This window comes from Scyliorhinus torazame, chromosome 6, assembly GCF_047496885.1.
Source record: "Scyliorhinus torazame isolate Kashiwa2021f chromosome 6, sScyTor2.1, whole genome shotgun sequence".
Taxonomy (NCBI): Eukaryota; Metazoa; Chordata; class Chondrichthyes; order Carcharhiniformes; family Scyliorhinidae; genus Scyliorhinus; species Scyliorhinus torazame.
The window spans coordinates 228,582,593-228,599,289 of record NC_092712.1 but is presented as its reverse complement, the minus strand read 5'-3'; the positions used below and the strand labels follow the sequence as shown (position 1 = coordinate 228,599,289).

At 46.3% G+C, this 16,697-nt stretch overlaps 1 protein-coding gene across 1 annotated transcript in view; it reads left to right on the top strand.

Annotated features, from left to right (window-relative positions):
* Nucleotides 1-16,697, top strand: part of adamts16 (ADAM metallopeptidase with thrombospondin type 1 motif, 16) — a 359,351-nt gene that overhangs the window by 326,350 nt on the left and 16,304 nt on the right. The window contains exons 20-21 of the mRNA XM_072509492.1: nt 9,921-10,115; nt 14,665-14,889. Coding sequence (XP_072365593.1) covers nt 9,921-10,115; nt 14,665-14,889 — 420 coding nt within the window. The remainder of the gene's footprint in view (nt 1-9,920; nt 10,116-14,664; nt 14,890-16,697) is intronic.

Here is a 16,697-nt window from a genome sequence, read left to right as displayed (position 1 = left end):
GGAGGAATTCTGATTATTCAATGGTAATTTTCAGCTTGAATTTAGCCGAGTGTTTTAACAGATGCAAGACTCCACGTTCTAACCTAGAATATAACCAGTAATATATTGCAATCCGGTGGGGATTAAAAGCTTGTACCACTTAACTGTTGAATTCATCACGGACTGACAATGTACAAGTAACACTGGTGATGTCTGTTGGTTATTTGCTTCCTGGAGTTGCTCAATGGATGTGAATCCCTAGAATCTAATGCTGTATGTTCTATAAATGGCAGCATTTTATTGCAATGTTCCTTTTCAGTTCACCCTACCAGTACCCCTGGTCTTGTAAAACATCAGTTTTAGTTCTCAATTATGAAATAGTCAACAGAATCTGATCCACTGCACCTCAGCCCACACACGTGTTCTGATCTACTAATTCTAAATTAGATGTGGCTATTGAGGAGGTGAAAGCATGGGTAACTCAATTACTTGACCTTAACTGTTAAAGCTTTGTGTAAGTCTTTCCATCTCTGTTGTATATCTGTTTGTATTTGCCTCATAATTTGCTATTACTCACAAATAGTTCAGGAAAGCAAAATATTTAAATTGCCAGTTGTAAGATTTGTTGGTGCTGATCGTACACAGTTGCAGTTTATGAAACACATGAAAGGTTGGCTGATTCTGTTATAGCTGCCTTATTTTCTGTTGGAAACAGCGAGATGAATTCTCCGCCTCCCCAGCTGTGTGTTCCTCGGCAGCACACCGTCACCAGCAGCAGGATTTTCCGTTCCCGCCGTCGGCCAATGGGACTTCCACGGACAGGAAAACCACGGGTGAGGGGATGCTGCCGGCAGAACGGAGAACCCCCTCGGCGGAGAATTCACCCCAGCATATTTCAATTCTAAACATTTGGAAATTTGAACAAAATATTACATTTGAATTATTTCAGTCAGATCTACTTATGGTGCAGTCACTGATTAAGCTAACTAATGCAAACAGAGTTGAGGCTGAAATATATCAGCTAACGTAGTGGGCAAAAGTTTCCATTTGGGAGACCGCGCGATTCTCCCAAAAGGGAACAAAGTCCCCTAGTGAGCGCATTTGGCGCATGTTTCCCGGAGCTCGCAGTGCCAAGAAACACATGGCTATTCAACACGACTCGCGTTGTATAAGGGGCTGGAACAGGGAACGCATAGCCAAGACCACACATAGCCCCGTTCTGTACAATGGGGAGCTCCGCTCGCTGGAACTCCCCAGTGTAGTGAGAGATCAAGACATCAGGGCTCCTGAAGGCTGGAGTCAGATTTTGCCAAACCATGAAGAGCACCAGAGCTCATTAGCGAGTCCTCATCATCCTCCGTCGCATAGACAAGACCGACTAATACTGCCTGCGCAGAGCTAACATCCTGTAGTGATGCTGCTTGGGCCCTCGGAGGGGGGAGCTGAGCGGTGGCATGGTGTGAAGGGAGGGGGGGACAGGAGGATATAAGCGTCAATGGGGAAGGGGGCACCCCTTGGAAGGGGGTAAGGTGGGGAAGAGTATGGTGAGGTGGAACAGGATGGCAGAGCTGCCGGTGGCCAGGTCTCCGATTAGGCAAATCTGGGGGTGGTACGGCGGCCCTGGAGCACACATTGAGCGTTCTGCCGTGCCAGCCCAAGCTCCATGCCCAATTCTTCCTGGCCATCTTCCTCGTCAGATGAGCCCTGGAGTTTTTCATCCTCTTTCTGCATGTCCCTCTTCTGCTGCGCGATGTCATGCAGGATACAACATTCCAGCACGATATTAGAGACCTTTCTGGGGCTATATTGGATCACGCCACCGGAGCAGTCCATGCATCAGAAGCGCGTCTTGAGAATGCCAATGCACCGCTCAGTGACGCTCCTGGTTATTGCATGGGCGTCATTATAGGGGTTCTCCGTCACGTTCTGGGGCCTCCAGACAGGCATCATTCGCCAAACCCTTGTGGGTTACCCTGTCACCCAAGAGCCAACCCCTCGCCTGAGGGAGAGCATCAAAGGTGCCGGGAACCAACGAGCGTGGCAGGATATATGCGTTGTGCATGCTGCCTGGATATTGGGCACAGACGTACATGATGTACAGCTGGCAGTCACACACCAAATGCATATTCAAGGAGTGAAACTCCTCCCAATTGACGAAGGGCACCCCCTGATGAGCCGGTGCTCGTAGTGGGACATGTGTGCCATCCCCCTGGACCTGGGGCATGCCAGCGATGGCAGAAAATCCTGCTGTATGGGCATCTCGGTGTGCCTGGTCCAAACTGACGTTTATATAGTCTGCTGCCCAGGCACATAGGGTATCCGTCACAGCGAGGATGCACTTGTGTACAGATGTCTGAGAGATCCCGGACAGTTTCCCCCTCGGCCACTGGAAAGACCCCGAGGCATAAATGTTCAGGGAAACCATTATCTTGATGACCGCCGGGAGTGGATATCATCCCCAAACCCTTGTGGTGCCAGGTATCCAATCATCTGGCATAGGCGGTGCACGGTCTCCTTGGTTAGCCAAAGTCTTTGGTCCGGCATCTCCTCGAAGAACAGGCGCTGACGGTATATAGATGACCTGATGCATCACCTCCTTTGCTCTTCTGGGGCAGGCTCATCTTGTGCAGGGACTTTCCCGAACAGGCCATGTGGCACCAGCCTCCGTGTGTCCGCAACGGCCGCTGCAGCCAGGTAGCGAGCCATCATTCCTGGCTGTACTCTAAAATTCATTCCCTGCAGGGGGAAAGAGAAGACATGTTAGCAAGATGAGTATTCCCTGGTCCATCCAAATGCAGCAGGCTACATGGTGACCCTGAGTTGCACTTCAGCTCCACCCTCCACATGTCCCTCCTAAACCCTTCCACACTGCACCCCACAGCCATTAGCCCGATATGTTGCCTTCCACACTGCACCCCTGTCCCTATCAGGGAGTGATACAGGAGAGCCTCTACCACCCGTCCCTGTCAAAAGGGGTACCGGTGGCTGCCACAGCCCATGTCAGCGATAGGCTCTGCGGCCCCACTCTAGTTTCCACAGTGGGTGTCCTCATTGGGTGGGCTGTGTGTTATTCCATCAGCAGGGTGGCACCTGGTTGTGCGGTGGAAAGGGTGACCATTTGGCACCAATCGCCTTCACTCCTAGAGGGTCATGTGTGGACAGGTCCTACAGATGGGGGTGAGGCAGGGAAGTATGCGTCTGCTGGGAGCAGAGCTGCAGTGTGATGTGTGTCCTGGATGTAACGCAAAAGTTGTGACACACTATCCGAAGGTGGGGGGCTGGCAGCAGGACCATGGTGGGCAGGCAGGACTTGAAGACAGCTGTTGGCCCTGTGGAGTGGGCCGTTAGTGTCACTGGTGAGGCTTCTGTCCTGAGAGGGGCAGTGTGTCAGGGAGGGTGCCAATGGCCACAATGCATGTGTCCTTTGTTTGGGGTGATTTCTACTATTCCCCTGCAATGGGGCTGCGCTTCTGAGTGAACTGAGGAGTGGCAGCACCTGGTGTGCCACTGATTGAGCTTAGCCACGCCCATCCCATTGACGGGTCTGAGGGTGTCCAGAGGAGTGGCCTCGGTGGGCTCCCAAATGACCAGAGGCTCTGTGAACATTTAGAGGACATAGTGAGCAGTCAACAGAGAGAGCAGCCAGGGGCCTGTAACTTATACCTAATGGGCGTGTTTATAACAAATACTGCAGCAATGAAAGCCTGAGCCAGTCCACCCCGATCCAGAGGGGGACAACCCGAATATACAGAACTGTCGCCGTGTCACTCCCCACTAATCCCCCTGGCCCTGGGAGCCAACCACAACAAGCAGTACAATTTTTTACAGTTTTACAAACTTTGCTTATCTTCTCTCTCCCCCTCAGTAACCATTCCGTCAGTCCCCGTTTGTAAATACCTGTAACAAATCACACCCACGTGACATCTGCCTGAGAGGGGCAGAGCATTGTGGAGGCCCGGAGCACGGTGGGTCAAACACGCTAATCAGTTAAATGTGGGCAGCACGGTAGCACAGTGGTTAGCACTGGTGCTTCACAGCTCCAGTGTCCCAGGCTCGATTCCCGGCTTGGGTCACTGTCTGTGTGGAGTCTGCACGCTCTCTCTGGCTGCGTGGGTTTCCTCCGGGTGCTCCGGTTTCCTCCCATAAGTCCCGAAAAATGTGCTGTTAGGTGAATTGGATATTCTGAATTCTCCCTCTGTGTACCTGAACTGGATTTTCACATTAAGTTCATTGCAGTGTTAATGTAAGCCTACTTGTGACAATAAAGATTATTATTATTATTATTAAATGCATGCAAATGCCAGATTTGGATGTATTCTGCAAGATTAACCAATGATCAATGGGGCTGGTTAAGCACAGTGGGCTAAACAGCTGGCTTGTAATGCTTGTAATGCAGAACAAGGCCAGCAGCACAGTTCAATTCCCGTAACAGCCTCCCCAACAGGCGCCGGAATGTGGCGACTCGGGGCTTTTCGCAGTAACTTCATTGAAGCCTACTTGTGACAATAAGCGATTATTATTGTATTATTATTATTATTGCAGTCTGCCCCTGGCGGGGGCACAAACCTAGATATTGCCACCAGCGAGGGACCGGAGCATGGTGCACGAATCAGCACCGGGCGCAGACCTTAATTTGGGCCGGACATCCGATTCTCCGCCCGATCGTGGTTCACGTTCGTGGTGCCGCGAGGCGGAGAATTTCATCCGTGTATATAAATTCTAGCATCAAATCATGTAGCAAAATTAATTGTTCTTTGATTCTATGTTCTGTGTTTTCTGGGTTTTCAAATACATTTTAGAAGGTAGCGCTCATACTGCGGTGTTCTGTTCCTTGAGGGATAAAGTAGATAATTGAACACGGATCAGCAAGCCCAATTTGACTCCTCCCAATGTTCCCAACAGTGGGACACCAAAACAGATGTACTGACCTCTAGTGGCCAGAAGTCAAATTTTTCTCCACTGTAGAATGACACAGCGCAGGAGGAGGGAGTCCATTCAGCCCATTGTGTCTACACTGGTTCTTCAGTAGAGCCAATTAAACCCACTGCCCTACTCTTTTCTCCGAATTAATTGATTTTCCTTTCAAATACTCATCCAATTTTCTTCTGAATGGTTCTATTAAATCAGCTTCCACCACCCATTCATGAAGTACATTCCAAGTCATAACAACTCGCATTTAATTAAAACATATCCTCCTGTGATTGAAAACATTTTCTCTTTATTTACTCTTGAACACATCTGTCAAATTTCCACTTCACCTTCTCTGCCCTATGGAGAGCAACACCAGCTTCCGCAGCCTCTTTGCATAACTGAAAGCTCTCATCCCCAGTCTTCTGCACCCTTTTCCAAGGCTTTCACATCCTTTCTCCCGAGTGAAGAAAAATACTCCAGTGAGTCATAACTAGTGTTTTACAGAAGCTTAGATGATGTCCTTGCTTTTGTAATCCACACCTTTATTAATAAAGTGTTGAAATCCGTATGTTTTGTAAAAAAAATCTTTTTGACATGCCACTACCAAAGGTTTAGGTACATAAACCCCCAAATCGCCATGTTCCTGCACCCCATTAAAATCCTAACATTATGTTGAAATTGCTTCTCCTCATTCTCCCTGCATAAAATTGTATCACTTCATACTTCTCTCCAGTCTGAATACAACAATTCACCACTACTCTTTGCTTTCTGTTACTTCTGTTATTTTCAACCCCATGGCCTTCAAGTTTGTTAACAGGTCTATGGACTTGATTTAATGGCCTCATCGCGCCCTACTTGGTGATGTGACAACGGCATTTAATCTCACGAGAGATGTTTGGAACTCCTCGCGAGAACTCCTCGCAATCTAGATTTCGACCTCACTGCGTGAGATCCAGATTAACATATCCAAATGAGCCATTCGTCTCATTTAAATATGTCGAGTCCAAGTTCTACTAAGGCCCGTGAACTACCTGCCTCGCCTAGGAGACCTCACCATGGCACCGTTTAGCTCTAGTCTACACAAACGTGGACCAGGCATAATGGCACCTGGGGGGGGAAGTCTCATAGGTCATTGGAGACCCCAGGTGGTCGGGCTCTAGGCAGGGTATCCTGGCACTCCTGACAACCTGGCACCTTGGCACTGCAAAGTTGCCTGTGCCAGGGATCAGGCCCGGGGGTTCCCTGCTCTTAAGAGATGGAGTGAGGGGGGGTCTCGAGCACCCTAAGAGGTAGGTTGGTCAGTGGGCGGGGGGAGGGAGTGGTGGGGGAGGTGGTAGTCCAGAGGCCATAGTGGGGACCGGGGGGGTCGAAAGATCGAGCCGGTGTTTAAAAATGGCTGAGCTTGTCAAGGCAGGAAATGAGGTAATTACAGCCTTCCCTGCAGAGCCCTAAAAAAATGGCAGAACCACGTTAGCCTGCGGGGTCGTCCTCCGTGCTGCAAGTGCTGAGAAACAGCCCGCTATACGCCCAAAGTAGGACTCTCTTTTTACGTTAAATTGTGCCCAATATGTGGTGGTATATTAAATGCCTTTTTGAATATCCATGTGCACAATATCAACTGCACTACTGTCATCCATAATCTATTAATTCATCAAAGAATTCAATCAAGTTAGTCACACACGATTTGTCTTTCACATTCATTTGACATTCATTTATCAGCTTATATTTTTCAAAGTGCCAATTAATTTTGTAGCATTGTTTGAACTTACTCTTACTAATTATATTAGACTGACTCACCTGTGAGTTGCTGGATTTATACCCCATCCTATTTCTGAGCAAATATATCATTTACAATCCTCCACTCCTCTGGTACCAGCTCCATATGTTAAGGAGGATTGAAAGATTGTGGTCAGGAGCCACTGCAATTTCCACCTGTAACTCTTTCGATAACCCATTCAGACTGGGTGACCTTTTCTATTTTGAGGACTTTTTATCCTATCTCCTATTCCTGTTTAACTGCTACAATCTCGTATTTAGTAAAGACAGGTACAAAGTATGTATTTAATACTATAGCCATGCCCTGTTCCACTGAAAGAAGGTATTTTTGGCCCTGAATCAACCGCCCCTCGCTTTGAAAATATTTTAACTGTTTGCATGTTTGTATAAAGACTTTTAGGTTCATTGTACGTTAGCCGCTGATCTACTCTCGGTCTCTCTTTGCCTCTTTTATTCCCCGTTTTCAAGATGATTTCTTTACTTTGTGAATTCAGCTTTATTCTTGTTGTATTATGAACCTTAAATTGTCATAAGCCTCTTTCTTCCATCTTCTTTTAACCTCTGTATCTTTAGTCATCCAGGGATCTCTAGCTTTGGATGCCTTATTGCTTTTCTCTTCATAGGTATCTGCCCTGTACCTGATCCATCTACTCTTTGAAGGTTTCCATTGTTTAGTTACTGCTTTGCCTGCTTTGTAATTTGCCATACATATTCTAAACCTGGTGAAATTATAATCACTATTTCTTTCCAAATGGTCTCCGACTGAAACATGCTATACTTGCCCTGCTTCAGACCCCAGAACCAGAATCAAACACTGTTTCCTTCCTAATTGGGCTCTGAGCACACTGGACAAGAAAGTGTTCTCATACACATGTGCTGCCCGTACCAAAACTGAAACCAGACTCAAACCTTGGAACTCGGAGAAATATCCCAGTAGAATAGGATCGAATCACCACCTGTTCCCAGGCAGCGTACAGCCTTTTGGCCAATCCATCAAACCGCGTCCCAACCCATCTCTCTGTTACTGATGCTGGCCAGTCTACAGCTTCTGTTTAAACCAGCACAGCCTTCCAGATTCTTCCTGCTTGAATTAAAGATCCAGGCTTCTTGCCTGAAAAATACATGTCCAATACTCATCCATGGGTCAAAAATGTAACAGCAAAAATAGAAGAAAAGAGGAAATAAGGGAATAAACAGGGAGTAAATAGGAAGGACCCTTACAATATATATTTAAAAATTCCTCAATCTTTCTGATTATTTATATTTACTGTTTATATTGGCTTAAATTATTTTGCACCTCTTTCTCATTTGCTCCAAATTCTCATTTCCACTCTCTTTAAACCACTCAATTTATTAAATACTCCCAATGGTAGATATCCCTCTCATGTTGGATGTCAGCTTGATAAATGACCAGTAAAATGTCCTCTCATTTTAACATCGCCTCACAGTTTTATAAAAGGTTTGGCATTAATTGAGCCACTGTTTGAGTACAACATCTACACTTACTTGAATAAATAAACTTTCTGAAGCTCCTCTCATGACACTGCATCAATGGCAGTCGAACGAGTGCCAGTTTTATAGAGGAGGCTACAAAGAACAAGTAAGCGAGGGTTCACTTTTTAGGTGTTAATTATGGCAATGCGACATTAAGACTTCAGGCTCTATTTTTCCTTTGCTTCTGTTGTAGGTTACCTCTGACGTTATGAATTTCATTCAGTGTTCTGACTACAAGGATCACCTCTGCACCAATTTGGGGGGGATGTGACTTAGAGATAATGTCACTTAACTAGTAATCCAGAGGACATGGGTCAAATCCCACCATGGCAGGTAGTGGGATTTGAATTCAATCAATACATTTGGAATATAAATTTAGTCTCAGTAATGGTGACCCTGCCAACTATTATAAATTGCCATAAAACCCTTCTGGTTTATTAATGTCCTTTAGGGAAGGAAATCTGCCATCATTATCTGGTCTGGCCCACACGTAATTCCACACACACCGAAAATGTGGTTAACTTTCAACTGCCATCCGAAATGGCCTGGCAAGCCACTTAGAACAAGGGCAATCAGTGATGAGCACCAAATGATGGCCTTGCCAGCGATGCCCACATTCCATGAATGAATAAAGAAAAAAAAAATGTTCATGCCTGATAGAAATCTAGTTTTAATATATAATAAGTTTAAAAGGAAGAAATGGTTCAAAATCAAAATGGCTTATTAAAATGGTTCAGGATCAAAATGGTTCACTAAGGTCTCACAGTTCAAACAGACAAACAGTGAAAACTGCTGAATAGCATGAGAATGATCAGATTAAAACTCCAGACAGACACATTTGTTACACATTCGTTAGTATGTGATTCTGGGCAAAGTTCCTAGTTCAGTGTTCATGAGAACTGATAAAGTGTGGTGGGAACGAGATGTTCCAGTCACCCCACACTAAAAATTTAATGGACAGCCATTTCTATCGAATTAAAATGAACTATAATTGTTATGACCCAATCACAGACAGAAAGGGGACAGAACATTAGCAATAGCAATTACCTTAAAAATGGGTGCCGATTTTGAGCAAATTATTCCGGAATCATCTTACTTCCTGTCTTTAACTATTTCCTGCGCTTTGCTCTGAAAGCTGCCATTTTGTCTATTTTCAACTTCTCTGTATCATGTATTTTAATTTGAAGAAATCATCAGGAACTGTAATTTGTATTGAATTCAACTCAGACACCTGTATTTGCTTGGACAAAACAAACTTTTAATAACTCTGCTTTTGCAAGAAAACTGACTTGATCAAGAGACATCTGAAAACTGACTGAATAAAGCTTGAATTTACTTCACGCATGAAGCTCAGTTTTAAGTTCTGTCGAGTAATATATTGTGCGGCGACACATAAGATATATTGACCAAAGTACAGATCCATCAATGCCCTAGGTTAGAATCTGTTTAACTGTGCTGTTTCTCAGTCCCAGTAAAGAGCAACCGAAATTTGCAGTGGAAGTTTAAAACTAAAAGCAATGCAATTCCTTGGATATAAAATTGAATTTAAAGGATAGGTTCGATGGATAAGTCAAAAGCAAAAATTCAGAAAACCGAGCTAGGAAATTAATATTGAAGATGAGTAGTTTTTATACTGAAGGTGACTGAAGCAACACAGCAGTTAAGCTGAAAATATAAACTGGAAGAACATCATTTAAGTCAGAATGGTATGGTTTTTAATCTGACCCAGCCAGTCATTGTACATTTTTTTTGTTCTCTAGTGTTCCCGAACATGTGGAAAAGGATGGAGGAAGAGGACTGTCGTTTGCAAGAGTACGAATCCTACTCCCAGGACTCACATCCTGCATGGTAGCGCCTGCAAGACAGTACCAAAACCCAAAACCCAGGAAACCTGCCTGCTGAAACGCTGTCATAAACATCGTAAAATGCAATGGTTTATATCTACATGGGCTGAGGTAGAGTAACCAGTTTATTTTTAAGAGACAACAGTAATTTATTGATCAACAAAGCAATAGATAATAATGGATAAGCAGCAATGATAGAACAGAAATAATGAAGCATGTAAGGTTTCCAATGAACTGAATCTCAAAATCAATTGATAATGTTAACGGCTTGCAACATCAACAAGACCACATGTTGGGGCGATTTTAAGCCCACATTCGATGTCAGAGAGAACTGCGACACGAGCAGAAAATCTAGAGAGAATCGGGAAATGCGATTCTCTCCGGAGAGATCACAGGCGGGGTTCTCTCAGCCCAGGCCGGGCTGGAGAATTGCGGGGCCGGGCACGAATCGCCCGACGCCGCCCCAACGCCAGTCCGCCGATTCTCAGGAGAGCGGAGAATCAGGGCCATTGGCGCCAGCGCGGCACCGGTCTGGGGCCGCTCTACGGGATGAGCCGAGCGGCCATACAAAATATCCGAGTCCCGCGAGCACTGTCCATGTGTGGTCTTACCCGGCGGGACCTCGGCGTGCATCCATCTGGGAACGGCCTGGTGCGGGGGCCTCCACTGTGGCCTGGCCCGCGATTGGAGCCTACCGATCAGCGGGCCGGCCTCTCGAGCTAGGGACCTCTTTTGTTCCGCGCCGGCCCCGACGCAACATGGTGTAGGGCTACAGAAGGGAGCCACAGCGCAATCGTGCCGGTCGCACTGCGCATGCGCAAACGCGCGGCGGCCATCTGACGCCGGTATTGGCAGCTGGAGCGGTATGGGTCGCTCCAGTGCCGTGCTGGCCCCCTGTAGGGGCAGAATCGCTGCTCCTGAGGGCATGTTGACACCGTCGAGAAAGGCGACGACGTTTACGACAGCGTCAACACTTAGCCTCAGGTCAGAGAATCCCGCCCCACATTTCCCGAATTTCCCCACCACTGGCTGGTGATACCACGAGGTTCGAACCCACAAAGGACGAGAACCTAATTTCAATATATTTTAATATCATTATCCAACCCCCGCCCCATCATATGATACCCCCCTCGTTGAATATTCAAACATCACTTTGGCGAGGTTTACAACAGCTTTTAAAATTAATTTTTTTTAATTAATTTTTTTAAGGATGTGGGCTTCGCAAGCTAGGGCACCAGTTGTTCCCCATCATTAATTGTCCTTGAGAAGGTGGTGGTGAACCGCCTTCTCGAACCGTTGCAGGCCGTGAGCTGTAGGTACACCAACTGTGCTATTAAGGAGGGAGTTCCAGGATTTTGACCCAGCAATAGTGAAGGAACACTGATATATTTGCAAGTCAGGATGATGCGTGACATCGAGGGGAACTTCCAAGAGGTGATGTTCCCATGTATCTGCTGCCCTTGTCCTTCTATATGGTAGCGTTCGTGGGTTTTGAAGCTGCTGCTGAAGGAGCCTTGGTGAGTTCCTGCAGTGCATCTTGTAGATGGTACACACTGCTGCTACTGTGCGTCGGTGGTGGAGGGAGTGAATATTTATGGATGGAGTACCAATCAGGCTGACTGCTTTGTCCTGGATAGTGTCAAACTTCTTGAGAATTGCTGGAGCTGCACTCATCTAGGCAAGTGGGGAGTATTCCATCTCACTCCTGACTTGTGCCTTGTAGATCATGGATATGCTTTGGTGAGTTACTAACTGCAGGATTCTTAGCCTCTGACATACTCTTGTAGCACAGTATTAATATGGCTAGTCCAGTTCAGTTACTGGCCAATGTTAACATTCAAGATGTTGATAGTGGGGCATTCAGTGATGGTAATGCCGTTGAATGTCATGGGGCGATGATTTGATCCTCTCATTGGAGATGGTCATTGGCTGGCACTTATGTGGTGTGAATGTTACTTGCCATTGTCAACCCAAACATGGATATTGCTCAGGTCTTGTTGCATTTGCATATGGACTGCTTCAGTGTCTGAGGAGTCGTGAATGGTGCTCAACATTGTGCAATCATCAACGAACACCCCCACAACTGACCTTATGATGGAAGGAAGGTCATTGATGAAGCAGCTGAAGATGGTTAGGCCTAGGACGCTACCCTGAAGAACTCCTGCAGCGATGCTGGGGACATCTGGAGAGACCAACATGGATCATCCACTCGGCACTTCTAGCTGAAGATTATCACAAATGCTTCAGCATTGTCTTTTACACAGGTGTGCTGGGCTCCTCCATCATTGAAGGTGGGGATATTAAAGGAACCTCTTCCTCCAATGAGTTGTTTAATTATCCATCACCATTCATGACTCAGCGTGGCAGAGCTTAAATCTGATCCGTTGGTCATGTGATCATTTAGCTCTGTCTATCACTTGCTGCTTATTTTGTTTGGTATGCATGTAGTCTGATGTTGTCACTTCACCAGGTTGACACCTCATTTTTCAGTAAGCCTGGTTCTGTTCCTGGCATGCCCTCATTGAACCACGGCTGATCCCCTGGATTGGTGATAATGGTAGAGTGGGGGATATGCTGCGCCATGAGATTACAGATTGTAGGGTAGATTTTTTAAAAAGAGATTACAGATTGTGCCCGAGTACAATTGTGCTGCTGCTGATGGCCCACCTTTTTTGTTTTTTTCTAAATTTAGAGTACCCAATTCATTTTTCCAATTAAGGGGCAATTTAGCATGGCCAATCCACCTTGCCTGCACATCTTTGGGTTGTGGGAGCGAAACCCATGCAAACACGGAGAGAATGTGCAAACCCCACACAGACAGTGACCCAAAGCTGGGATCGAACCTGGGACCTCGGCGCCGTGAGGCAACAGCACTAATCACTGCTCCACCGTGCTGCCCCACCCAGTCTTTAGTTACTGGATCTGTTCATCCCATTTAGCACATGGATAGTGCCACACAACACAATGGATGGTATCCTCAATGTGAAGATGTAACTTTGTCTCCATAAGGACTGAGCGGTGGTCATTCCTACTGATACTGTCATGGACATATGCAGCAGGAAGGTTGGTGAGGATGACATCTAGTATGTTTTTCCCTCTTGTTGGTTCCCTCACCACATGTCGTAGACCCAGTCTAGCAGTTATGTTCTTTAGGATCCGGCCCGCTCAGTCAGTAGTGGTTCAATGATAGTGAAGTTCCCCACCAAGAGTACATTCTGTGCCATTGCCGCTCTCCGTGCTTCCTCAAAGTGGTTTTCAATGTGAAGGAGTACTGATTCATCAGCTGAGGGCGGATGCTACGTGGTAATCAGTAGGAGGTTTCCTGGCCCATGTTTGGTCTGAAGCCATGAGACTTTGAGGCCCAGAGTCGAAGTTGAGGACTCCCAGGGCAACTACATCCCGACTGTATATCATTGGCCGCCACCTCTGCAGGGTCTGTCATGCCAGTGGGACAGGACATACCCAGAGATGGTGATTATGGTGTCTGGGAAGTTATCTGTCAGGTATGACTCCCTGAGTATGACTATGTCAGGCTGTTGCTTGACAAGGCTGTGAGACAGCTCTCCCAATATTTGCACATGACCCCAAATGTTAGTAAGGAAGACTTTTCAGGGTCCACAAGGCCATTTCATGTCCAGTCCCTAGGTCGATGCCAGGTGGTCCGTCCAGGGCTCTCCTTATTATTGACTTTTCATTACCAGATATTTATTGGATTCAATTTCCATCATTTGCCATGGTGGGATTTGAACATGGGTCCCCAGAGTATTACTCTGGATCACTGGCCCAGTGACAACACCACTACTCCACTGCCTCCTTCAGTTCAGTTTGAGTGGTTCCCTCCAGCGGTGCAAAGGTAAGTGTAGCCCCCAGGGGAGAAGGGTATGAACTGCCCCCAGCACTGCACCTGGCACAGTGGGGGGGGGTTTAATATTATGTGCGGTGAGGGGCGGTGGGGTGGGGGAGAAGAGCACCAAGGCCATTTATCGGGAACCTGTAGGCATGGGGAAGTGAGCAGGTAGTGAGGGGTTGGGTGGAAATGTGTTGGGGGGAGAGGGCCTGATGACTTGGCGGGGGAGGGGGAAGTGGAGTGGGAGATCCCAATCATTGTGGATGGGGGGGGCGGGAGTTGATAAGTTCTGATTGGGGTGCCCTTTAAAGTTGACACCCCGATCTCTATGGAGCCTGGCTGGCCGGTTCTAAAAGGTCCCGCCCAAAAACCAAGGCCCCTTATGCCTCATTGACCACCTTCTCAACCTGTTCTTTCACTTTCAATGATTTGTGCCCCCACTTTTTAATGTTTCTGCCGCCACTTTGGAATTGTACCTTTTGGATTGTATTACCTCAGATGTATCCATATATCATATGTATATATCAAGAAAATCAGTGGTGTGAGTGCCGACCAAGGGGACACCCACTATATAACTTTCTTCAGTCTATTTACTATTTACCACCACTCTGTTTCCTGTCACTCGAACAACTTCTTATCCATCTCCCTTCTATTCATATGTAGTTTCAACTTTGCTGGCAAAGTTATTTTGCAGCAGTTTATCAAATACCTTTGGAAATGCACAGGGATCACATCAACTGCATTACCTTCATCAACTGTTTCCTTTTATCTCATTTAAAGAATTTTCTTTTTTCTCCTTTAAATGTTTTCCAGTGTTCTGTAAGTTGTGGAAAAGGGATTCAGAAGAGACACTTAAAGTGTGCAGACAAAGACACTTCTGGAAAATATAAAGAATTTGCTTACAAAAGGTGTAATCACTTGCCAAGACCTAACCTGGAGTTGGAGAGAGCATGTATTCTGAATGCATGTCCAAAAGCATCAAATGAAAGGGCCTTCAGCAATGCACTAGCGAGCTGGTATGCCTCACCTTGGTCTCAGGTAGGGGATGTTACAGTTACTTTATCTTGGGATTCATGTTTGATATTTCTACGTTTGTTCAGTACTTTTCAGGAATCAAGTGGAAGGATTGTAATTTCTGCCATTGCTTTAATATCATAATTGGCATTTTAGCTTTATCATAGTATGCCGTGATTGCCAAGTAAAACCCAAATTTAAAGCCAGAATCTTACCAGCAGTGACACTTTTAAAGTTCAGGCACTTATAATTTGGAATAACATTAAGGTTACAATTATACGGTATCAAATACTTTCAGATCAATAAACAGAAAGACCCAAATCATCCCACCTCTGGATCGTTAGAGACCAGGCATATGACCCAAGATGCACATCTGGAGTCCACAGAGGTCTGACACACTGACCTCCGTGGGAATTGCCCAGAAGGTTTGACCCCTGCTCACTCCATAGAAGTCAGTTGTTGACTTTGGATAGTTACCCAGGGAATATTAGTCAGAAACATCTAGTGTAACACTTGGGCAGCTACCCAATTGAAACCCCACCCTAATAACTCATAATGATCTCTCTGAACCCCACCCCCAACAACACCTGCACCCAACATGACTAACCTCATGACCGGACCTGACTGCATACCCACCCCCCTTTCCGAACTCCGACCTGACCTGACTAGCCACTGATCAGACTTGGCTACCCCTCACTGCCCAACCCACCTACCACCTCACTCATCTTCCATCTCACCCACTTGTCACCGTGCTCGCTTGCTTCACCTGTCCTACGCACTTAGCACATCTACCTACCTACACAACCATGCTACCTATTCACTAATTCATGTACTCATCCATTCATTGGCATTCATCCAATCACTTATACGCAAATTAGAACTTTAAGCTTATATGGAAGCTAGTGCCATAACAAGGGTGTGTATGTCCGCCTCCCTGTTCTCCACCCTCTCCCTCCCCACTCTGCCACGCTCACACTAGAGTGATGGATGCTGTGCTCTGCATTCCTGAAGAAGCTGGGCTCTGAAGGCCTGATAAGAAATGCGGAGCAGCGTCTGGTAGTGGAAATGTTTGAGCAGAGGAGCAACCCTATAATGATTGGCACTTCACAGAAGGTCCGAGCCAATATCCTTTTCACCCGATTACATTATTTAAGCATTGTGACTGTTTTTGAGACCGTCAGATTCAGGAGAGCGAGTTCTACTCTGTGATTTGGAAGGCCCACTTCCTCAATACATTTAAATAGATTATAAGTACAATTACAAATGTCAGGAGGTCCAAGTAAACACTTGGTAAACCAGACTAGAACTTCACTGGACTGATATTCCAATCAGTTTCAAACCCAGGCGTTGTGAGATTGTTCCTTCGTAGTTACTTTGCAACAGCACTAACATTACGTTATGAATGCACTCCAGGTCCAGATTATTGTGTGGCCTTGGGGATAATCTGACCAGCGTACATCTGCACCTTCTGGAATGCACACCAACCCATGTGTGACTTGTCCCAGGATTTTTGTCATTTCACACACAGGTCGACTTCACAGTGCATTTCGAAGCTGTGATGGCATGTATGAGGAGTGATGGTGTAGAGGTGGGCCATTTAGAAGGCCCACCTCAGTTCTTCAACACAGCAGCCCAGCACCCAATGCTGTTTGAAGGACTACTAAACCTCACCTCTCACCACCCCAGGCAGCCCCTACCACTCCATGTCCCCTCAGAACCTCATGCCCCCACCATCTAATCTGTGTAGCCACTCACCCATTATCCACTGTGTACAGTCCTCATGACTCAAATAATATCAATGGGAATTATTTTAAAAGCATTTGAAAATTACT